The sequence below is a fragment of the Notamacropus eugenii genome, chromosome 1 (genome assembly GCF_028372415.1).
Source record: "Notamacropus eugenii isolate mMacEug1 chromosome 1, mMacEug1.pri_v2, whole genome shotgun sequence".
Taxonomy (NCBI): domain Eukaryota; kingdom Metazoa; phylum Chordata; class Mammalia; order Diprotodontia; family Macropodidae; genus Notamacropus; species Notamacropus eugenii.
Window position 1 is genome coordinate 288,613,999 of NC_092872.1, and position 25,732 is coordinate 288,639,730.

A 25,732-nucleotide genomic window follows, 5' to 3' on the forward strand; every position below is an offset into this window, starting at 1 on the left:
TTGCTGTGCCAAGCTATAATTGAGTTCATGTCAAAATTTGACTCTATTATCTCATGATGATGTCACCTCCAACATAGACTTCTTTTTCTACGTGTGATTTGATCCAACTGCCATTATTGTTGTCTGTTCATGTTGGATTTTTTCTAAGCTGTTTCCTCTAGTCTACTTCTACATCCCCCTGCAGTAGTTTCTGGGAGATGGCATTGGAAACCAAACATAGTGATGGCACTGTTATCAATGAAGATGGCTCTAACAGATCCTTGACAGTTTCTCTTCATTAACCTCCTTCAAGTTATTTCCTTGAATAGTCACAAAATAATGTGTTACTGTGCCACTTATCTAGGTTGTTCAGTTATCACATTCTCTTCCCTTTTCACTGTTACAGAGGACATTCCAAGGGCATTTCTCCTCTAGACTAGACTACTGATGCTCCTGATGTGTAAATCTCTCTACATGGAATCAAGATCAAGATTTTTATAACTGACAGTTCTAGCTTTCTTTTGTCTCATTTTCTTGATTTATATGATTAAAAGTGTCATAGGAAATTGAGGTAGCTTTTATTGATGTCTGTTAATTTACTCCTCCTCTTATTTATTTTCCCCAAAGTTAGCATCTTCTTCCTTCTTTTTGGAATGAAATAGTTGAACTTTAATGAGTTTCTTAAGGCTTCCTTTTCCTGTTTACCTTTTCATGTTTCTCTTTATTCTTGTATTTAAAAGTCAAATTTTCTATTCAGCTCTGGTCTTTTCAAAAAGAATACTTGAATGTCCCTTGTTTCATTGATATTCCATTTTTTCTCCAGAAGTATTGTACTAAGTTTTATTGGGTAGGTAATTCTTGGTTTTAATTTTATCTCCTTTGACCTCTGCAATGTCCGATTCAAAGCCCTTTGATCCCTTTAGTAGAAGCTACTAAATTCTGTGTTATCCTGATTGTATTTACACCATACTTGAATTGTTTTTTTCTAATTCCTTGCAATGTTTTCTCCTTTACCTGGAAACTCTGAAATTTGGCTACAATATTGCTAGGAGTTTTTCTTCTGAGATATCATTCAAGAGGTAATCGATGAATTCTTTCCATGTCTATTTTACCCTCTGAGTCTAGAAAATCAGGGATTTTTCAGGGAAAATCAGGGGAGTTTTCCTTGATAATTTCCTGGAAGATGATATGTAGGCTCTTTTTTTGACCATGGTTTTCAGGTAGACCAACAATTTTTAAATCATCTCTCCTGGATCTATTTTCCAAGTGAATTGTTCTTCCAAAGAGATATTTCACATTGTCTTCTACTTTTTCATTATTTTGGTTTTATTTTATAATTTCTTGGTTTCTCATAAAATCATTAGCTCCCATCTGCTCCACTCTAATTTTTAAAGAACTATTTTCCTCAGTGAACTTTTGAACCTCATTTTCCATTTGGAAAATTCTGCTTTTTAAAGCATTCTTCTCCTCATTGACTTTTTGGACCTTTATTGCCATTTGGGTTAGTCTATCTTTAAAAGTGTCATTTTCTTTAGCATGTTTGGGCTCTCTTTTAGCAAGCTGTTGACTTACTTTTCATGATTTTCTTGCATTGTTCTTATTTATCTTCCCAACTTTTTCTCCACCTCTCTCACTTGATTTTCAAAATCCTTTTTGAGTTCTTCCATGGCATGAGACTATTGCTTATTTTTTGGAGGTTTTGAATGTAGAAGCCCTTGACTTTGATGTCTTCCTCTGATTGTATGCCTTATACTTCCTTATCAGAAAGGATGGAAGAAAATACCTTTTCACCAAGAAAGTCACTTTTGTAGTCTTATTTTATCCCCTTTTTTGTCATTCTCACGTTCAGTTATTTGACTTTTGAGTCCTTTGTCAAGTAGAGGGTATACTCTAGGGGCCTGTAAGTTCTCAGTTCCTCCAAGGTGACAAAATCAAGGAAGAGGAGTTTACCCCTCTCCTGCCTTGCACTCTGGTCTGTGAGCAACCACAAGTATTTTTTTCCACCCTGGATCTGTGAGTAGGATTCCCTCTCCACAGTCACCACCAGCTCCACCATGCCAGAGCTTTTTCTCACCCCAGGACTGCCACACAGAACTGAGACCCAGATCAGTTGCTGGATTCCCCTAGGGTCTTTAGGCTAAGTACTCTGAAAGTGAATGCTGCTGCTTCAGTGGCTTCAAACACCCTGGGGCCAGGGCTAGATGGCACTCCCTTCTCACCTAGGTGAAAGAGCTTTCTTGCTGACTTTTGAAGCTGTCTTTGGTATTTGTGGGTTGAGAAGTCTGGGAACTGCAGCTACTACCCATGATTTCATGCCCTGAGGCCTACTCCAGTTCTGTCCATGTGGCACACTGTCTGGGCTGCTCCTCTCTGAGCCCTGTGTGATGGATTTTTCCTATTGGCCTTCCAGGCTGTCTTGGGTTGGAAATATCTTTTACTCTTTCATTTTGTGACTTCTGCTGTGCTAGAATTTGTTTAGAGTAATTTTTACATGTATTTTATGGATTATGGAGGGGAGAACTAGAGCAAGTCTAAAGAAGACATCTTCCTGAGAGGATGGGCATTGGGAAAACTCCAGAGTTAGCATCTATTTTAGCCAAGCCTAATGAAAGTTATTTCAACTATTTACCTAGCCTTCTTATTTCATCTTTTCTCTTATCTTAGAAATTTTTATCTTTATTTATTAAATGGTGTTACTGTCCTTAAATGAACCTCTGGGAAACAGCATAAAAACAGTTGGTGGCTTTACATATAGTGGGCAGCTAGGTAACTCAGTGAATAGAGTGCCAGGCCTACATCTTCATGAGTTAAATCTGTCCTCAGACACTAACTAGCTTTGTGACCCTGGGTAAGCCACTTAATACTATTTGCTTAGTTTCCTCACCTATAAAATGAGGTGCAGAAGAAAAAGTCAAAGCATCTCAGCATCATTGCCAAGAAAATCCCAAATGGGGTCACAAAGAGTTGGACACAACTGAAAAATCACTGACCAACTACACAATTTAGATATGATAAAGTCCATGTATGCTACATAAAAAGGTAGAGAGTAAGACAAAGAAAACAATTATTTTTGTCTAGGACTGATGTGAGGGGATCATGTCATAAGATTTCTTGAAGAGGAATGGATCTTAAAGAGACCTTAGAAATCATCTACTATCATCTACCAAGAATTATTTTACAGAGGTAGAAAATATAGCAATCAATTGATCTGGAATGCTGAAAGATCAAGAATATCAAGGGAAACAGAAAGGGAGGCAGTCTAGCCATGCCAGATTTCAAACTATATTACAAAGTTTTGATTATCAAAACAATCTGGTACTAGCTAAAATAACAGAATGATAGATAAGTGGGAAAAAATAGATACACAATACTTACTAGCAAATGAACATAATAATGTAGTGTTTGATAAATGGAAAAATAAAGGTTTGATGGGTGAGAACTCAACATGTGACAAAAATTGATAGAATACTGGTAAGCATTTTGGCAGAAACTAGGCATAGACCAGCATTTCATTCAATGCAACAAGATGAGGTCAAAATGAGTAAATGATTTAGACAAAAAGGATGCTATCATAGTGCATTAGGGGAACATGGAAAATTTACTCTCAGATCTGTGGATAATGGAAGAGTTTATGATCAAACGAGAGAGACAGACAGACAGACAGACAGAGACAGAGAGGGAGAGAGAGACAACTACAGGATGTAAAGTGGATGATTATGATTACATGAAATCCAAAAGATTTTGCACAAATAAGACTAATGTATCCAAAATTAGATGGAAAACAGAAAACTAGAAAAAATAGAACAAATTTCCCTGATAAAGGCTTCATTATGTTAAATGTATAGTGAACTGAGCCTAATTTATAAGAAATAAAAGCCGTTTTTCAGTTGATAAATGATTAAAGGATATGAAGAAGTTTTCAGGAGAGGAAATCAAAGTCACATAAAAATATGCTCTAAATAACTACTTATTAGAGAAATGTAAATTGAAACAACTTTATATTAAAACAACTTATCTGACTGATTAAGATGAAAGAATAAGAAAATGACACATGAAGGGCTGTGAAAACGTGGCGTTCTGAACTAGTCCAACCATTCTGGAGAATAATTTGGAACCATGTCCAAAAGGCTATAAAACTGGGCATACATTTTGACACAGCAAAAGAAAAGGGAAAAGGATCTATTTGAGCAGAGATATGTAGAGCAGCTCTTGTTGTGGTGGCACAGAATTAAAAGTCTAAGGGATGCCCATCAATTGAGAATGGCTAAACAAGTTGTTTATAACAACTTATAACAACAACTTGTTTATAAACAAGTTGATATAAGATTGTAATGGAATACTATTGTACTATGAGAAGTAATAAACAGAATGCTCTCAGAAAAAATCTGGGAAGGCCTCTAGGAACTGATGCAAACCAAAGTGAGCAGAATAACAAGGTCATAATGATGATCAGTTGTGAAAAACCTGACTACTCTGATCAAGATAGTGATGCAAGACAGTTCCAAAGAATCCATGATGAAAAATGTCTTTCATTTCTGGAGAGAAAACTGAATGCATACTGAATCAAACTTATTTAATTCTTTTGTTTGGTTTTCTTTCTCAACATGGTTAATGTGGAAATATATTTTGCACTACTTCTCATGTATAAATGATACATTATAAGGCTTCTCAAGGAGGGGTGAGGGCAAACGGAACGGAAAAAATTTGAAATTCCAAATTAAAAGAAAGATTTTTAAAATATTTATATGTAATTGGGAAATATTTAATGAAATAAAATAATTTTTAAAGAAATTATCTAGACCTGCTTCACCATTTTACAAATGAGGAAAGCAAATCACAAGTTCACATACACATTGTAGTGAGGAAAAGAAGGGAATTGAGAAATTGAGAAACTGGGAATTGAAGCTCTAGTCCTCTGACCCCAACTCCAAGGTCTACCAGCTACATCAGACCCCACATCCCTCTGACCCTCCAATCACAGTCATGTGCACAAATGCTCTGGTTATCATACATACATACATACATACACACATACATATGTGTGTGTGTATTTTTTATTCCCTCCCTCCCAAAGGGCACATCTTATGGCCATGTGCAAGTAGCCTTGGAAATGCCTGAGTCACAACTAGAAAGTATCTTCTTTACTTCTGTGGTGTGTGATGAAGGCAGTTATGATGATGTCAGGCTAGAGGGAAATCCAATGGAAAATTCTTCAGTTAGGCTTTCAAGGTTATGCTAACATTCCCAAAAAGTAGTCTCCATGATTTACCTTCTGACTCTAGGCAAGCATATTGAAAGATATTCAGTAAAAGAGATCATTATAGAGTCATGCGACATCATATTCCCCAAAAAAGAAATCAATCTGTGGAATGGCAGAGGCACAGATGTGGTAAGAGTTATAACACACCTGTGATATCTACTAGCACACTAACTGAGGAGGGGAGAATAACTGTAAACTCACAGAAAGGCTTCCAGCCCACTCCCTGCTGGGTGAGCTGACAGCATTTGCTGGAAGGCATAGGTTACATTGCACTTGACAAGCTGACATGGATTGTGTTCCTTCACACAGAAGTGCTGAACCAGAACTCTCTACTGCGCGGGGCTAGATTGGGGTCCAAATCATCAGGAGAATAAAAGTAGCCAAGCATCCCATGCCAACAACTAATTAGGAAAAGCATCATGACATACCTGGAGATGCCTGTTCCATTAGATTGGCAGTCATAAACGTCACCGCAGGTGTAGACAAAGCAGTGACTCTTGTGACCTGAGCAGGCAGCAGAGGCATGAGGTGGCTCTCCATCTGAGATGAAGATCCTAGACACAAACACAATGAGAAATGTTTTCAGCTCTCAGAATAGAGAGACCTCCTTCATGCCTAAAGATTATGTTTACTCAAGGGAAGCACATTGTCATTCAAAGAGACTTGGGCAGGATACAGGCCCTCACCTTCATCTCTGGATTCTCCTGGACTTCCTCAGTCTCAGCTCTTATCCAGCCTCCTACAGATGATCCTTCCTGCCCCTACCCTAATGAAGGCCATCTCTCAGAGTTTCTCTCTCATTTAATGCGCAATCAAAATATCAATTCAGTATGTTCCCTAGGCTAAGGGGCTTGCAAAAGGCTGACATACTCATTTTTCTATACAATAGACCCAGTGGAGGTTCCACAGAACCCCTCCCCCAACACACACACACACACACACACACACACACACACACACACACACAGATACACAAATTCATTCCTGTCTTTTTTACCTTTATATTCCAAAATTCCATCCTAGCAGAGCTAAAATCTTTCTTGCCAGACTTTAAACCATGCTTCGTGCTCTAATATGTAGAACAAGGACATTTTTATCTAATAATCTAATAAGCTTCCATGTGCTTTAATAAATCTATTAATTCTCCCCCTCCCTCCCTCCCTCCCTCTCTCTCTCTCTCTCTCTCTCTCTCTCTCTCTCTCTCTCTCTCTCTCTCTCTCTCTCTCTCTCTCTCTCTCTCTCTTCCATCCTTCCGCTTGTGTCCTTTTCCCTCCCTCTTTTCCCCAAAGCTTCTCTTTCTCTTCAATTTTCCCAAATGTCCATCAACCCCATTGCTCCACTGTGGACCCTCTAAAGGCTCTCTCTCTTCTGCTGACTAACATTGAAGTCATGAAAGATAAAGTCAGCAACAATCCTGAGTGGCCTGAGTGACTTTCATCTCTACCTGGCCAGCAGGATTAAGAAACCCAGTGCTTGGAAACTGACCTTGGACCCCAACTTGCTCCTCCACAGGGTCTCAGCCATGAGTTTCCAGGATTTATCACCCAAGAAAGGGCTTCAATATGCCATGAGGAACATGCTTACTGACTGTGTTTTATTGTGATTAGACATTTAAAAGATAATTAACCTTATTATATTAGCAAGAGATTAAGGGGGGTTTTCTCTTGAGGATGTAATGCAAGGAGGATGGCAGGATACCAGGGCTAGCAGCAGCTTCCAAAATCATTATTTTCTGCATTCAGTCAAAAAAGTAAATTTCCTAATGTGTTAAAAGAGCTTCTTGAACCCCCTCCCCCACAGGAGCTAATCACGCTGGAAAAGGAATGGTCAGAAGAACTGGGAGAAGTAGGTCCTGTGCCCATAGACTCAGAGAAGGGCTTCAGTGAGAAATGCCAGGCTCTCAGGGACATCTTGCTTTCATTTGCCTATACATGCCACACACCTGCCAAATATCCCCCTTCGTTCAAGTGTCAATGCATTTGGTTTGGTTTGGTTTTGTTTTATAACATCTACAAACTAGACAATCCTTCATAGATGCGCCTTTCTTCTGACTCTCCCTTGGGTCATGCAGGTGGCCCTGGGCTCTGAGGACCTCTGCTCATGCAACACCAACACTGATTGGGGTCCTGTGCTGGACTCTGTAACAGAAATCATCTCAACATATATAGGAAGGCGGGCTATTGCAGGCTCTTTTATCTGCTTTTCTAAATGGAAAGCAACTTTTGAGGGGTCAACAATTTCCTTTAATCAAGCATGTGTATCATTCACTTGGTTCAGGGGAAAAAATCATCACCCTGAACTTCAGAGAAAACACAGAGAAATCAAAATCAACAGATATGACTTCCAATGTCTGACATACATCACAGATCGAAAGACAACTGTCTGAACATAGTTACCAGAGAGGGAAGCATAAACATCTGTGTTTTCAAAGCCAGGAGGCTCCTTAATGACTGCCCAATGTCTTCTCTGGCCAAATACTTCCAAAGAGTAAGCCCCAAAGTAAAACCTCACCTCAGAGAGACTCAGACACATGATAATGACTAGTAATTATAGAGCATTGTGAGGTTTGCAAAACATTTTGCATGCCATTTTATTTAAAGCATACAACAGGATAGGTGAGATAATTAATCCCACTTTATAAATGTGGAAACTCAGGCTGAGAGAAGTTAAGTGATTTGTTTAAGGTCATACAGCTTGCAAATGTTTGAGGAAAGATTTGAACTCAGGTCTTTTTTACTTAAATTCCAAATTTTATCCACTGTGCCGCCTGGGATTATGAATGGGGCATTCTCTCATGACAAATCTAGCAAAGTCCAGGGCAACTTCTTGACAAGATGGACACCCAGTGATCAATAGGCCATTTGGCTGCTGCCACCACTTGGATGACTGTCTACTAGGCTCTGGAAGGGCTTCCATCTATATAGGGAAAGGCAATTTGCCATCACTCACATGGGAGATCCTTGAGCTACTGAACCGGAAACTTCATTCAACTTGCATGCATATGTTGATTTAATCCTTTAATCAATAAGCATTTGTTAATTCACTAGTGTATGGCTGGTCTTTGCCAGACAATGGAGATACAGAGATTGCAAAAAAAAGAGCCCAACCCTCAAGGACCTTATGATACCTGATGGAGACAACATGGAAATGTATGGATAAATCCTGTACAACATAAATACACCATATTTACAGGCAATTTTGTGGGGAGAGAAATAGATTATCAAGAACTTTAATGTTTGGAATGAAGATGACAGTGGAGACAAAGAAGGCTTATTGCTTTAGAGGGGTGGCTCATCATTTTCTTCCCTCAGCGTTTCCAAGAGCCTGGACTTCATCAGTAGAAACATCCCTTCCACTAAGGTCAATGCAAACATCCCAACACTTACTATCTTGTCTTCTGCTCATCCCATCCCTCCCTACTTCATGCCTCCCCTCCCTGCTCAGTCAGACTGGGGCTGAGCCCCTTGATAGTTTACCTCATTAATCTTCTGACAACTTAAGTCAATGAGTATTTATCAATAAATCAATCAACATTAATTAATCACCTACAGTGTTCCAAGAACTAGTTATACAAATAAAGCCAAAGATGGTCACTGCCCTCAAGGAACTCACAATCTAATGGGAGAAGACAAAAAGCAATGGAATATGCATGAACAATCTATAACACAGGATAGAGAGGAAATTGTTGTTAAGTGTTCTTTATTTTCAGAGAGGACCAATGATATAACAGGGTCATATCTTCACTTGTGCCTGAAATGGATTTAAGTGAGTCAGAGTGGCACAAAGTCATCAGCTTCACTATCTCTTTTAGAGTCATCAAAATCTGATGCAAGACAAAAGTCAAGACAGCTGATGATGGCACAGGATGTAGTGGATGATTTCAGTGTCTTTGATGTCTGACCAAGTCTAAGTCCTCCACAATGTCTGGTTCATCTGCCTTCAAGGACATTGGAACAAATTGTTCTTATTGGCTTATTCCACCAGTGAAATTTTCTCACACTTGGAGTTTGATGAGTTTGAGGTCTGTCAGTTACCTTCAACTTGATTTAGTCCATCTTCCAAGATGGTTAGCTACTGTGTGGCTGCTCTGCATGCTACAACAGCTTCTTGAAGCTACAGGTGAGAGTTCAGTGCCAGGCAGATACCAAGGTGGGTGAGCAGTTCTGAAAAAGGCTTAACAACAGAGATGCTGGTCCTTTCTGAACACTTCCAGTAATTAACAGACAGAAGCATTAGAATCACAGGCTTCTAGGTTCCACAGTGGATAGAGCAACAGACCTGAAGTCAGGGAAACTAATTTTTGTTATTTGAAATCCAGCTTCAGAAAATTACGAGCTGTGTGACCTTAGGCAAGTCAGTTTCTTCATCTGTAAAACAAGCTGGAGAAGGAAATGACATACTATTCCAGTATTTTTGCCAAGAAAACCCCAGATGGGATCATCAAGAGTTGGACACAACTGAACAGCAACATCTACAAGGCACTAGAATCAAGAAAGGGCTTCCTGTGGAAGATGGAATTTTAGTTGGAACTTAAAGGAAACCAGGGAAGTCACTAGTTTGAATGGAAAAGGGAGAGGATTCCATGTCTTTTTAGTAGCCAAAGAAAATTCTGGGAGCCAAGAAACGCAGGTGGATGGTCTTCTTTGTGGAACAGACAGGAGGCCAGTGTCACTGGATCAAAGACTACATACAGGGGAAGAAGGTCTAAGGAAACTGGAAAGATAGGAGATGGCTAGGTTATAAGGAAATTAGAGTGCCGATGATTCTGAAGGTGATAGGAACTTTATTGACTAGGGGAGTGACATGGTGGGAACTGTACTTTAGGATAATCACTAGAATGGCTCCATGATGGATGGACTATGAGGTAAAGAGACTAATAAGAAGATTTGTAATTTTCCAGTAATAAAGGAATGGAGTATCTTGGGAGCTGTGTGAGTGAGGAGAAGGACTGAATATGAGAAATGGGGGAAGACAGAATGACAAGATCTGGAATTTGAGGTTAGTGACCTATTATTCCTGAACTTGAACACAGAAAGACCTCATTTCAAATCCTGCCTCAGTCACTAACTATGACCTTGAGAAAGTTATTCAACCCTCACTGACCTTCTTTTCCCTATCCATTAAATGATAATAGTGCACTTCACAGGTTGCTTTGAAAATGAAATGAGATAGCTCATGTAAAGTCATTTTTAAATGCTAAAGGAATATATGAATGCTCACTATCATCAATATTGTTGCTATTGTGTGAGGTAGGGGGGCTGAAGGAGAGGGAATCATGGGAAAAGAGACCAAGGTTGAAAACTTCTGGTGACTGGAGGGGGAGCCAAGATGGAAGAGTAGAAAGACACACATACGCTAGCTCTGAACCCACAGCCCATAAAATATCTGTAAAGAAGAATTCCCAACAAATTCTAGAGCAGCAGAAGCCACAGAACAACGGAGCAGAGGAGATTTTTGTTCCAGAGAGACCAGAAAACCTCTCACAAAAGGTCCGTCGTGCCCCGGACCCAGAGCCGAGCCCAGCCCTGCCTTGGCCGTGCGGCACTGAGAAGAGCAGATCCCAGCAGGCTTCAGGGACAGAATCTCCAGCAGCCACCCAGGTCACTCCACCCACGGGCCCCAAAGGTTGGTGAGAGTGCCTTCTTGGCTTGCCGAGAGGAGAGTAGGGTGTCCCCATAACTCAGGCCACCTTGGGAGGCAGTAGTGGGGGCAGCAGCGAACAGGGGCTCCCCAAGCAGGCAGGAGCCTGGGTCCATTGTTGAAGGTCTCTGCATAAACCCCCTGAGGGAACTGAGCCCATGAGGCGGCCCTGCCCCCACCTGAGCACCTGAAATTAATCTCACACTGAATAGCAGCCCTGCCCCCACCCAAAGCCCTGAGGCTGGGAAGCAGCATTTGAATCTCACATCCCAAGCACTGGCTGGGCGAATCTGAAGGCAAAGTGGGTGTGAAGAGAATACTCAGAAGTCAAGTCACTGGCTGGGAAAATGCCCAGAAAAGGTAAAAAAAAAATAAGACTATAGAAGGTTACTTTCTTGGTGAACAGATAATTCCTCCCTTCCTTTCTGATGAGAAATAACAATGCTTACCATCAGGGAAAGACACAGCAGTCAAGGCTTCTGTATCCCAGCCAACCCAATGGGCTCAGGCCATGGAAGAGCTCAAAAAGGATTTTGAAAATCAAGTTAGACAGGTGGAGGAAAAACTGGGAAGAGCAATGAGAAAGATGAAAGAAAAGCATGATAAGCAGGTCCACACCCTGCTAAAGGAGACCCCAAAAAAATGCTGAAGAAAACAACACCTTGAAAAATAGGCTAACTCAATTGGCAAAAGAGGTTCAAAAAGCCAATGAGGAGAAGAATGCTTTCAAAAGCAGAATTAGCCAAATGGAAAAGGAGGTTCAAAAGCTCACTGAAGAAAATAGTTCTTTCAAAATTAGAATGGAACAGATGGAGGCCAATGACTTTATGAGAAACCAAGAAACCACAAAACAAAACCAAAAGAATGAAAAAATGGAAGATAATGTGAAATATCTCATTAGAAAAACAACTGACCTGGAGAATAGATCCAAGAGAGACAATTTACAAATTATTGGCCTACCTGAAAGCCATGATCAAAAAAAGAGTCTAGACATCATCTTTCATGAAATTATCAAGGAAAACTGCCCTGAGAGTCTAGAACCAGAGGGCAAAATCAGTATTCATGGAATCCCCTGATCACAGCCTGAAAGAGATCCAAAAAGAGAAACTCCTAGGAACATTGTGGCCAAATTACAGAGTTCCTAGGTCAAGAAGAAAATATTGCAAGCAGCTAGAAAGAAACAATTCAAGTATTGTGGAAATACAATCAGGATAACACAAGATCTAGGAGCTTCTACATTAAGGGATGGAAGGGCGTAGAATAGGATATTCTAGAAGTCAAAGGAACTAGGACTAAAACCAAGAATCACCTACCCAGCAAAACTGAGTATAATACTTCAGGGGAAAAATTGGTCTTTCAATGAAATAGAGGACTTTCAAGCATTCTTGATGAAAAGACCAGAGCTGAAAAGAAAATTTGACTTTCAAACACAAGAATGAAGAGAAGCATAAAAAGACTACTAGTCTTTCAAGGTTGGAAGAAGGGAGCGGAGACAGAGGGAAGAGAGCCAGCTTTGGGACCAGGTCACTCACTGCCTTCTTTACCTGGAGCATGGACACTTTTCTGAAGGAAAGGCCCTGGGGAACAGTCAAGCCCAAATGAACCTGGTAGCCATCTTCCATGACGTTACTCAGCTCCAAAACGACAGACAGGATGGAGGAAGGGGCCAAGTGCAATTCAGGAGATCTGAGGAAGAGGTTAAGCAACAGGCCCCAGGCCCCACCAGTCAATCAATAAGCACTTATTAAAAGATTACGATGGGTGTGTCAGGCCCTTTTCTAATCAGAATCAGGGAAGTGGGCTTGGTTTGGAGAAAAGATCAGAGGCTAGGCTCAGTACTGAGGTCAAAGGGCAGAGGTCAGAGCATTGAACATACAAACCCTTTGGGATGAAAGTTCAACTTCAGATTGGCCTCACACTTCTTGTCATCCCCACAGTTCTTCTCAAAAAGAATCTAGAGAGATAAGTACCAGTGGGGGTTGCTTCCACCCACACCTAAAACCTCATCCTTCTCTCTCCATACACATCCCTCAAAAAAGAGATGAGGGCTAGGTATGTAGATCCGGGAACCATCAGCAAAGATATGACAGTTGAAGCAAAGGGAGCTTATTATGTCAGAAAGACAGAGAAAGAATTGATAGTCAATGGGACAAAGATCCAGGACACTTCTACTAAGTATTTCACAAATACCTTCTCATTGATCCTCACAACAAACCTGCGACTCAGTGCTGGTAGTATCCTCATTTTATAAATGAGGAAACTAAGATAGTCAGAGGTTAAGGGAGTTGCACAGGGCTGAGCAGCTAAGATTTGGGTTGGATTTGAACTCTGATCTTCCTAAGTCCAGGTCCAGCATTGTGTCCATTGTACACCTAGCTGTGCCCACCTAGCTGGCTAAAGTCTAGAAGTTGTGGACCTCTGGATAAGTTACTAGACCACTCAGAATGCCAGTATCTCCATTTGGGGAGAACAACCCCTGCAGTGCCTGTATTAAGGTGAAGTTATGAGAGGAACATTTTATAAAGAGAAAAGGGCTTTTTAAATGGGAATTGTTGTTCTGCTCCATTCAAGCTGTCTGGCTGACGAATTTTGGAGTGGGGGAAAGCTTGAGAAAGCCTGTTTATTTGGGGGATATTGTAATGGTCCAGGTGCCAAGAGTCTGGACAAGGGTCATGACCATTGGAATAGAGACAAGTGGGCACCCAGGGAGGTAGTTACATTTCCTTTAACTATGTATAGCTTTGTAAGGAAAAGGAAGGATTGATTTAGAAGAAAAAGAAAAGAAAAGAAAACTGTCCCCCTGGGTATCTCTACCTATTAATTGACAGCTAACATCATGACTCATGCACACCCACAGTTTTATCTTTTAGGTTAGCAACGGAAACCTCCTCCATAGGGAAACAGAAACCTTACTTAATGGATTCATTTTCCTGTTTAAACCTTATGAAATGAATAGAGGCATTCTTTTCCTGGAGGGTGGAATTAATGGACAGTTTTGTTTTTTTAAATCTATCAATCTTTGGGGCCTTGTCTTTATTTTCAGGAGGCAAGCTGTTCTAGTCACATGATACAAATATCTATTTTATATATATATATATATAAAATATACATATATGTGTGCATATATATACATATATGTATATATACATATATGATACAAATTCATACATATGATACCAATTCATTTAAAGCAAATATAATCCCTAAGGGATAGATATTTACATTGGGGTTAACCTTGAACAAAACTATGTATCCTTTTCTACTGGAGATGGGGGTAGAAGAGAGGGAGACAGTTCACTTTATCACCCTCTATGCAGTCTACAATCCACAATCCTGGCCTGTTTGCTCTTCCTTCCCCACCTTCCAGGAGCAACCTTCCAGGTCTCTCCTTCCTGGATTTTCCCTCTTAGGTTCCCTGGCTTCCTTTAAGCCTTAGCTCAAATAACTTCATCTTCTTCTGGAGCCCTTTCTCAGTCCCTCCCACAACTGTGAATATCTTCCACTCAGAGATTGCCTTCCATTGACTCTATAGATGTCTTGTAAATACCTAGGAATTTGCACTTGTCTTCCCTGTAAGGTCCTTGAGGGCAGGAATTTATTTTTTGGCCTTTCTTTTTACCTCTAGAACTTAGTACAATTTTTGGCACATTGCTTTATAAATATTTGTTGGCTAACTAACTGAGGGATAATTAGGAGGTAAGAGATGTGCCACATTCAGCTCTCACACACAGGAAAAGGAATGGGCATTTCAGGACTAAGGGTAGCATGTTCTCCTAAATCACGAAGAAGAGGAGGAAGAGGAGGAGGAGGTACTGAAAGCCCTTTACTTTTCTGCTCTTTGGTTTTATCAAAGTCAGATAGTTCATTTGCAAGTCACATGAAAGATATCTCCTCCATATTTGAACGTAGTTTAATGTATATTTCTCTTTCAAGAAATCAGAAATTAAAAGAATATCCTCTGAGGACCAGAAAGCATCTGGTTACAGGGAGAAGGGTGGGGGAAGAGGCCCTTCATCTAAGAGTCTAATAAGGGAGATTTTCTTTTGGGGGATTTCCATTTCTACTGTGCCAAATGGGTCATCAATAAGTTGGGGCAGCAAGAAAGACTAAAAAGAGTGTCATATCTGCCATCAGGGGCCTGGGCTCAAAATTCTACTCAGTAGTCATCTGAAGGGCTCTGGGATGATCATGGACATTCTCTTAGCCTCTCTCTCTAAATGTAAAAGGAGTGAGTGGGACTAGATGATTCCTTGTGTTCCTTCCTGCTCTTCTTCCTATCACTCTGACAGCTACTTAACATGAAGAGCCCAGACTGCAGCTTAAGCCCTTACTATCTTTTTCCTAAATATTTCTTTTATTTGTCCTTTCTTTCTATTAAAATTTAGTCCTTCATGTCCACTTCTACTGTAATCTCCCCTCCCTTCATAAAAATTTAGTCCCATCTCAAACACATCTCTCTCTTTCCAAGTGAGACTGTGTATCGCCTGGTGTGTAAGAAAGATGGTCAATGTGATCTCAACAGACCTGAGCTAGATTCCTGACTCTGCTACTTAGCCCCTGTAGCTCCTGTGTCACCCTCGGCAACTCACTCAACCACAGTAAGGCTCATTTCCTCCATCTGTAAAAAGAAGGGTTAGAACCAGATGATTTTTGACCTCTGCTCTACCTCTAGATATAATATAGTACTAGGGTACTAATTAGCCAGCCAGGAGTCTAAAAGTACAATTTCCCTATTTTCAATTCAGTCTAAGGAACATTCAGTAAGTTATGTGCCAATCACTGTGCTGAGATTCAGAGATATGGAGACAAAAATCCAAATGGTCTTCAATCTCCCAGGCTGACTGCCAGGAGGCAGAGCTGAATGAGACCAAAAGTCTTGGCAGGTCCATAATGGTACCTATAAGGATGTATGGTGCACCTTCCTCCCCCAAAACAGCTGATTGTTACACAATCTTCCAAAAACCAAATGTCTCCTGCAATAATGTTGAATTCATGAAACAAGAGGCAGCTAACTGTAATTACCACTGGAAAAAACCATAGAAAGAATTTACTCACTCCAAAGAAAGCTCCAACATGTCCCAGTGTGGTGATTTTTCCCCCGGAAAATCCTCCCACTGGCATGGCTCATGCCTCTATCCAGTGAACCTCACTCAATCAGCACCTGATACAGCACTCACTTTGTTTGAGGCACTGACAGGCACTAGGGGTGGAAAGACAAAGATGAGGTAGCCTGGCCTCCAGGATGTTACATTCTATCAGGAAGAGATACCACTTCTTAGGCAGCAAGGGTCAGGGAATGCTCTAGGAAATCCTGAAGAGATGAGAAGAAGAGGGAGATTGACTGCTCTGCCTTTCCTAGGAGCAATATTAATACTGTTTTGATCAATGGTTCTGGAGCAAGTTTTAGAAAGAAGTAGAAGTGCAGTGAGGGTGAGAAGAATGCAGGTTTTGAGAGGCAGCTCACACTAGCAGGGGGAAATACCAAATGCCCAGGATAAATAGGCTTTTGAGTCCTGGCTGGATTGGGTTGAGTGGAAATGAGTTTGCTGAGGTGAGGACTGGCACATTTTTCCTCCAGTACTTGAGACTTTACCCTGGGGTAAATTTCAGAGCTGAGTGGACTGCCTTCTATTGGGTATGGTGAGAGTCTCTGGAGGGTCTGTTCCTTGGGCAGAGAGATTCTGTGAAAGAGCTTATGGCAAGACCTCTGCATTTCCTGAGCCCTGAAGTCCTGCCTGGAGGGCTTCAATGGTTTTGCCTCAAAATCCCATCCCCCATGACCAACCCAGTGAAGGTCTTTTACCCCAAGAACTGGGCTTGTCTTTGGATAATAAACAGACTACTTTTCATTAGACTCATGAGGGAAGCCTTCCAGTCTGGTACAATCTGCTAAAGCTGGCTGTCCATGCATAACAAACAAACAAACAAACTTAAAGAAATCAAGGTAACCTAAGCACCATGGGGCCAAGTTTGAGAAGAATATCACTAGTGGAATAAAACAGAAATAATAGTTTACTCCCTGAGAGAAGATACATTATAATTTAAGGCAGTTCGACCCATTGATATCTTAACTAATTCTCACAAACAAGGCAGGGAAGTTATCACCCCCCATTTTAAAGACAAAGAGATTAAGTATGAGGAATAAGTGGGATATTTTTGAGCCTGAAAAATCAAGACCTTGTCATCCCTCAGTTGACAAAATGGACAGTTGAGCTCCAGGGAAGGGAAGTGAATGAACCAGGATGTCTTGAACAATGAAAGGAAGGACCTACTCATGATGGTGGAGAGGTCATGAACCATGTACTAAAAAGGAGGCAGTACAGAATTCTACAATAGAAGTGGTATGGCTCAGATCCCAAAATCAGAGTGGTTCTAGCATCTCCTTGCAAAGGAATAACTAGGGCAGAAATCTCAGTCGGAAGCAGAGTCTACAAGTCTACTGCTCTGAGTCAACAGAGCCTTCCAGCTGACTGTTAGGCCTTGAGGCCAGCAGCAGCACTCTACTCTTCCTCAGACCTAAATTTATGTCTAGAACCATCAGTAGTATTGGACCTGAAGTGAACTTCTGTGTTCAGATATCTCTCTCACCCCTTTGGACAGGTCCCTTAAAGTCTCTGAGACAGCTTAAACTCTAGTACTCACATACCAACTTAGAGCTTATTACTCTAAGTGAATAAAAAAAAAAAACAAGAAGAAACAAACAAACAAACAATAGCCTTTGCTCTTTGTCTCCAGTCTGCAAAGTCTAATGGACTAACCTGTGAAGGACCAAACCGGGAGGACAATTGGGTAGCAGACTGTCTCTTCTGTTTGGATGACCAGTCTGACATGGAATGACTGTCCTATCAAATGATTCTTCCACAGAAGAGACTCCTGTTCATGGCTGCCATGTGACTGAGGTGGTCTTGTCAGTCTTACACCTTAGCTCAATTAGCCACCTCTCCCAGAGCTTTGGAAAGGAAGACAGAATAGTCTGCAGTTTGGGGAACTAATCAGGTAGTTATTTCTATGTTATGAATGCTGATGGAGTTTTAGGGCCCTTGTTGATACAATTAGTTTCCTGAAAGCTAAGCTTTATGAGTGAAAATAGCAGATTACAAAAGCAAAGCCTAGAGAACACAATTGGACAAGGGAGACTCTCCCTCCCAGTGTGTTGCAGGTGGTAATTTCAAAGCTGTCCTATTTATTTTTGCAAACAAGAAAAACAATTCTTCTTTGTCCACGTCACTGCTTTATCTAAATTGAAAAGAGAAGAGCCGTATCCTGGACTCAATTAATTTTAGAAAGAAAAAAGCTTAATATGAATAAATTTGGGGAGCAAATTAATTTGTTCAAGATTTTAAAAAGCTAAAAAACCAATAACATGTTTTAAAAGAGCCATCTTCATAGAATTTCAAATGTTCTGTCTAAAGTACAACTAGTCATTCTTTTTTTAAGGTTTTATTCATATATTTTCTTATATCACCTTCAACAATTTGGATAATTATTAAAACATGTTAATTAAAACATATACATGTTTACCTTACTTGTGAATGATTTTAATGATGACTAGTCAAAACTGATTGTTAATTAAGGTGAAAAGTTATATCTTCTAGAATAATAGTATGGGTTGATCAACAAGTTTCAGTGTGTGATCAAAATTTTAATTCAGTCCAATTTGTTAAAATAATGCAGGAACCTCCCCAAAGGTATACAGGCCTTCTGAGAGAGGCACTTTCCTCTCTGCCTAGTGCCCAGTGATGTCCACTTGGAGGTCCCCTGCCATCTTCTCTCCATAGCATGGAGCTAGCTGATTACTTACATGATGTCTCCTCCTTAGAACGGGAACTCCTTACTGACCATTCCTGCACTCATTCTGTTTTCTTTGCTCTCCTTTCTCTTTGTCTTTTGGTTTAGCCAACACTTGACCTCTACCCAGGGATCTACTGTGTCTGTGTTAGGTATCTACCCATACAAGTGCCATTGTCTCTTCAGATGTAATGGAAAGATCTCAAGTCCAGGGAGGGTCTTTGCATAGTTGGATGCTCCCCTTGGGTAGGGAGCAAAGGAGGGACTTTATTGATGCTTCCTGATTGGTTCTTCCCTTCCATCCTTTCCATCCAGGCAAGTTCTTTGCTTCCTTAGGGACATTCCTAGATGATACTTTCTCACTTATATATCCCCTCCCCACCTCTCATACACTTTTAGGTCTTAGCTGAAACTTCCATTTTCCCTCTTGTTCCCACCCCAGCCCTTTGTCTGGGTATCTCCTGTACCCCTCTGGGCTCTATTTTCTGCCAGTCTCTCACTCCTCATTAGACTACAAAGTCCTCCAAGAGCTGTGAACAGCTCCCTTTTGAAACTTAAAACCCCAGGACCAAGGAACTCTCTTAATATGCATTTGTCAAATAAATAGTGGGAAGTGGTGAGGGGAAAACAAAACAAAACAAAACAAAAAGTTGTATTGAGAACCAGAGTCTCTGGGTTCAAATCTGATTTCATTTCAAGTATGACCTTGAGAAGGCCTTTCACTTCCTTGGCTCCCAGTTTCCTCATCAATGAAGATGCTTTCTAAGATTTCTTCCAGCTATAAGGTTGTGATCTTCTGGGTTTATGACTTTTAGATAACCTGAGACAAGAACTGGGATCAAGAACACTGAGGTATAGGGAGAGCTAAAATTTTGGTCAGTGTACCATGTTTGGATATCCAAACAGAAGACCCATCAGATGAGGGATAGGAGATGAGATGAGCCAAGCTCATTGCTGCTGGCCAAAGTGCATGCCCCCTGCTCTGGGTGGCAGACTGTTTTAAGAAGCCAGCTCTGCTCTGATTGACTCCCATCTCTTCAATTGTGAATGCTTGCCTCCAATGAGCCTAGGGCCCTTTCCCCTGAAGCTAAAGTCCTCTTGTTTCTGTACTCTACTCTCCAAATCTTGCACAAGAACAGTTCCCAGATGCTAATTGTAGAAATTCCCAAATGTCCTGGAACAATTCAGGAGAACAGGGGCAGTTTGAGAGTGGATACTAACTTCAGGTTTTCCACTCTTACCATTTTCTCCTTCTGCTAGCCTGTTCAATCCCTGAAGTACTCAAGACCATTCCATCTTGGGGAAGCCTGCTATCACTAACAGAGAACAAGAGGAAAAGACTTCCTTGTCATGGACTAGAATCCCATTGGTTCTAGGCCATTAAGCAGTGGCAATAGCAGTGCTGCATGAAGGGAAAGGTTCAGATCCCTTTTCTTTTAAGATAACCTTTCTTTACCAAGTCTAATCCTCTCCAGAGAATAGCCTCCAGGCCCATCTCCTTCCTTTTGCTCTTCTTTCCAGCTCCTCAGAGTCCTGATAGCTTAGTTCTGTTTAAAGACTGTTTCCCCAGCAACAACTGTGATGCTGATGCTTCTGTTTCATACCAACAGGAGAAACTTGCTTCTGGGGAGCTGATGCTTTGACTTTTTGTCTGTAGACAAGAGAGGCAACATCTGACCATTTTGCCAATTATCAAACTGAATAACTGAAGGCAGGAAGTTCCTCCTTGGCCCTTTATGGGGTTTAAACCACCTTGGGTGGTTCAGGTGGCAGTTACCAAGGGAAACCTTGGATCCTTCTGATCCATAAACTTCCCTCCTACAGGGAGCTTATGCTGATTTTCTGAAATCATTGGATGTCAGGGTCAAGAGGGTCACCAATGACCATTCACTTATCCAACATTTACTGAAAAAATAGCCCCCTACAATATATCTGACAAATTACTCATCCAGCTTCTGTTTGAATATCAGGAAAGAAGAAACCCACCTACCAAGGCCTGATGCTGCCCCAGAGACAGTTCTGATATTGAGGAAGTGTATTGATATCAAAGCTGGATCTGTCTCTCTGGGGCTTCTCTGCTTTGTTCCAAATTCTGCAGCTGAAACCCAGGCAGGACAAGTTTCTCACACCTTTTCACATAAAAATATTGATATTTCACATGCTCTTCAAGACTAGTTTATTTGTCAGACAGACTAGAGCTTTAACCGTGAGCCAGAGCATGAGAGTTCAAATCTTGGGGGTGTCACTTAGGACCTGTGTGACATTGAGAAAGTCTCTTTGGACTTCAGTCTTCTCAGTTTAGAAAGGAGTAGGTGGGCTTAGATGAACTCCTTTGTCCCACTTCCAAATTTCAGAGTCTGTGATTCTGTATGACAATAGTCGTTAACTGTTAAAAGTCAACCTGGAAGGAGTTAACAATAGAGGGCCACAGGATATAAAATCCATAAAGAGGAGATGGATGATTATCAAGCTGAATGATAGAGTCTCATCTCTGTTTATCTTCACCTAAGCAGTTTCCACTACCTTCTCCCTAGGGCTCCCTGGATTTACTTCCATCAGTGCATCTTAATAGACCTGATTTGCATGTCTGTTTGAATGTCCTTATTCAGATTCCCTCCACCTCCCTTCCAAGTCCAGAGAGCAACAGCCTGACAAGAATTTTGCTGCAGAACAATGGGGGAATGGATTAAAACTATACCTTATTCTGACCTCCTGACCACCACCCCCTTCTAGTCAGTATAGTGAGTTTATAAGTAGCCAGTAGAAAGTAGTAATCTCAGGAAGATTTCAAAGAATAGTCTAGCAGTCATGGACCAACCATCCCAAAGATAAAAGAAGCATCATTTACAATTTGTATCATATATTCACCAAAAAACAAATCCTGGTAACAACACTGAATAAGAGGAAGTCACGTGGATTTTGTTGTCAAAGTCATTGATCTCGTAATATGTTATTCTTGTTCGGTTGTTTCAATTGTATCTGATTCTTTGTGACCCCATTTGGGATTTCCTTGCCAAAGATTCTAGAGTGGTTTGCCATTTCCTTCTCCAGATCACTTTACAGATAATGAACTGAGGTAAATAATATGGAGTGACTTGTCAAAGGTCACACAGCTAGTAAGTCTGAGGAGAGATTTGAAGTCAGGAAGATGAGTCTGTCCACACCTAGTACTCTATCTGCTGCACCCCCTAGCTGCCTCAATGTGATGCATAAATCTCAAATAAGCTCCAGACATCCACAAAAAGATAAGTGGAACACCCAAGTGTTGATAATTCTGAGATGATATGAATAAGTGAATTTTAAATGTTTTACCAAGAACTTTGGGATGATTTTGATACACTAAAATGACACAGCTAAGAGTTAGTCTGTCCCTTCCACCTCAAAAAATCTATAAAATAAGACCACAAATTCCATGCCCCTGAGCTGTCTTCTACCTCCTTCTGGGTCTATGCTGTTGAATATTCTCAACTCTATATCAGTGATTATCTATTCTGCTCCTTCTCCCCTCCTCTTCCTCTCATTCCCTGCCTTCCTTCACCATCCTGTCCAACATCCCCATGCTGTTTACCACTGCTCACCTCCCCCAATTTCACCACTTGTCTCCACATTTTTTGTGTGCATTCACCCCTGCATCCTCTGTGCCTTTTAAAATTGTACCTGCAGCCTTTCCTGCTATCATGGCATTCCCAGCAAGTAGCCAAAAACTTGCTATGCCTGCCACAGTTTCAAAATTTAATGATCTAATCAGGGAGCATTGGGGGTTTCAGAACTATGCCTTGACCAGGAAACATCTGGGGCCTAGGCAAGCCCTGTCTCAAGGTAGAGGGTGACTGGTGAGATCATGGCAACCTAGGTATGCAGGGTACAAAGGAATGGGAAAAAATTCCTAGAGCCAGCCATGGTTCCATGCCACAGCATGCTCTGGATTCCCCTTAACCAATTCAGGAAAATAGGGAAAATAGAAAGAGGCTCAACTGAGGAGGCTGCTTTTCATCCAGTTTCACAAGGCTGATAACATTTGGTGAAATCACTAGCCTTCTTTCTTCTTAGGCTGCAGCACTTAATGACCATTTGAAACGAATTCCATTTTTCCCTGGCATCCATAGCACCAAACACAAAAGTGTTTGATGGGGAGGAGCCAAGATGGTGGGGTAGAAAGATACTCATATGCTAGCTCCTAACCCACAGCCCATGAAATGTAAAGAAAATTCCCAACAAATTCTGGAGCAGCAGAAGCCACAGAACAATGGAGTGGAGGAGATTTCTGTTCCAGAGAGACCTGAAAAACTGACACCAAAGGTCTGTTGTGCACTGGACCCAGAGCAGAGCCCAGCCCTGCCTTGGCCACACGGCACTGAGGGGAACAGATCTGAGCAGGCCTCAAGGACAGAATCTCCAGCAGAAGCACAGGTCCCTCTACGCACAGGCACCAAAGGTTAGTGAGAGGGTCTTTTCAGCTTACTGAGAGGGAAGCAGGGTGTCCCCATAACTCAGGCCCCCTCGGGAGGCAGCAGCAGAGGCAGCAGCAGACAAGGGCTCCCAAAGCAGGCAGGAGCTCAGATACGTTGTTGAAGGTCTCCACATAAACCCCCTGAGGGAACTAAGCCCCATGTGGTGGCCCTGCCCCCTTCAGCAGCTGAACTTAATCTCACACTGAATAGCAGCCCCACCCCTGCCCAAATACCTGAGGCTGGGAAGCAGTATTTGAATCTCAGCCCCTAAGTGCTAGCTGGGAGGATCTGGAGGCATGCTGGGTGTGGAGAAGAAACTCAGAAGTCAAGTCACTTGCTGGGAAAATGCCCAGAAAAGGGGAAAAAACAAGACAATAGAAGGTTACTTTCTTGGTGAACAAATATCTCCTCCCATCCTTTCCAATGAGGAAGAACAATGTTTACCATCAGGGAAAGACATAGAATTCAAGGCTTCTATATCCCAAACATCCAAAATAAATATTCAATGGGCTCAAGCCATGGAAGAGCTCAAAAAGGATTTTGAAAATCAAGTTAGAGAAGTGGAGGAAAAACTCGGAAGAGAAATGAGAGAGATGAAAGAAAAGCATGAAAAGCAGGTCAACACCATGCTAAAGGAGACCCAAAAAAATGCTGAAGAAAATAACATCTTGAAAAATAGGCTAACTCAATTGGAAAAAGAGGTTCAAGAAGCCAATGAGGAGAAGAATGCTTTCAAAAGCAGAATTAGCCAAATGGAAAAGGAGGTTCAAAAGCTCACTGAAGAAAATAGTTCTTTAAAACTCAGAATGGAACAGAGGGAGACTAATGACATTATGAGAAACCAAGAAATCATGAAACCAAAACAAAAGAATGAAAAAATGGAAGATAATGTGAAATATCTCATTGGAAAAACAACTGACCTGGAAAACAGATCCAGGAGAGACAATTTAAAAATTATGGGACTACCTCAAAGCCATGATCAAAAAAAGAGCCTAGACATCATTTTTCATGAAATTATCAAGGAAAACTGCCCTGAGATTGTAGAACCAGAGGGCAAAATCAGTATTCAAGGAATCCCCTGATCACAGCCTGAAAGAGATCCAAAAAGAGAAACTCCTAGGAACATTGTGGCCAAATTCCAGAGTTCCTGGGTCAAGGAGAAAATATCGCAAGCATCTAGAAAGAAACAGTTCAAGTATTGTGGAAATACAATCAGGATAACACAAGATCTAGGAGCTTCTACATTAAGGGATGGAAGGGCATGGAATAGGGTATTCCAGAAGTCAAAAGAACTAGGACTAAAACCAAGAATCAACTACCCAGCAAAACTGAGTATAATACTTCAGGGGAAAAATGGTCTTTCGATGAAATCAAGGACTTTCAAGTGTTCTTGATGAAAAGACTAGAGCTGAAAAGAAAATTTAACATTCAAACAAAAGAATGAAGAGAAGCATGAAAAGGTAAATAGCAAAGAGAAGTCATAAGGGACTTACTAAAGTTGAACTATTTACATTCCTACATGGAAAGAGAATATTTGTAACTCTTGAAACTTTTCAGTATCTGGGTAGTTGGTGGGATTACACACACACACACACACACACAGAGCACAGAGTGAATTGAATAGGATGGGATCATATCTTTAAAAAATGAAATTAAGGGGTGAGAGAAATATATTGGGAAGAGAAAGGGAGAAATGGAATGGGGCAAATTATCTCCCATAAAAGAGGCAAGCACAAGACTTTTTGGTGGTAGGATAAAGAGGGAAGGTGTGAAAAAAACATGAAGTTTACTCTCATCACATTCGACTAAAGGAAGGAATAAAATGCATACTCATTTTGGTATGAAAACCTATCTTACAATACAGGAAAGTGGGGGAGAAGGGAATAAGCAGGGTGCGGGTGATGATGGAAGGGAGGGCAATGGGAGGAGGGTGTAATTTGAAGTCAACACTCTTGGGGAGGGACAGGATCAAAAGAAAGAATAGAAACTTTGGGGGACAGGATAGGATGGAGGGAAATATAGTTAGTCTTACACGACACGACTATTATGAAAGTCATTTGCAAAACTACACAGATATGGCCTATATTGAATTGCTTACCTTCCCAAAGGGAATGGGTGGGGAAGGAGAGATTAAGAGAAGTTGGAACTCAAAGTTTTAGAAACAACTGTCAAGTACTGTTCTTGCTACTGGGAAATAAGAAATACAGGTAATGGGGTATAGAAAGTTATTTGGTCCTACAGGACAAAAGAGAAGATGGGGATAAGGGAAGGGATGGATATTAGAAGGGAGGGCAGATTGGTGATAGGGACAATTAGAATGCTCAGTGTTTTGGGGTGGGGGGAGGAGACAAATGGGGAGAAAATTTGGAACCCAAAACTTTGTGAAAATGAATGTTAAAAATTAAATAAATAAATAAATAAAAAAACAGAGTTTGATGCAATGCTACCATTCATAGTGGCCACAGCTTGATTTTTCTTTCTTTAGTATTTTATTTTTCCCCAAATTATATATAAAAATAATTTTCACCATTTATTTTTAACATTGAACTCTGCATTCTGTCCCTCCTTCCCCACACCCCTGATTTGAGAAGACAAACAATTCGATAAAGGTTAT

General features: G+C 40.9%; 1 protein-coding gene across 1 annotated transcript in view; it reads right to left on the minus strand.

Moving 5' to 3' along the window:
* The window catches only part of TCERG1L (transcription elongation regulator 1 like), a 361,362-nt gene that overhangs the window by 125,561 nt on the left and 210,069 nt on the right, over window positions 1–25,732 (minus strand). Inside the window, exon 5 of the mRNA XM_072629100.1 lies at window positions 5,668–5,793. Coding sequence (XP_072485201.1) covers window positions 5,668–5,793 — 126 coding nt within the window. The remainder of the gene's footprint in view (window positions 1–5,667; window positions 5,794–25,732) is intronic.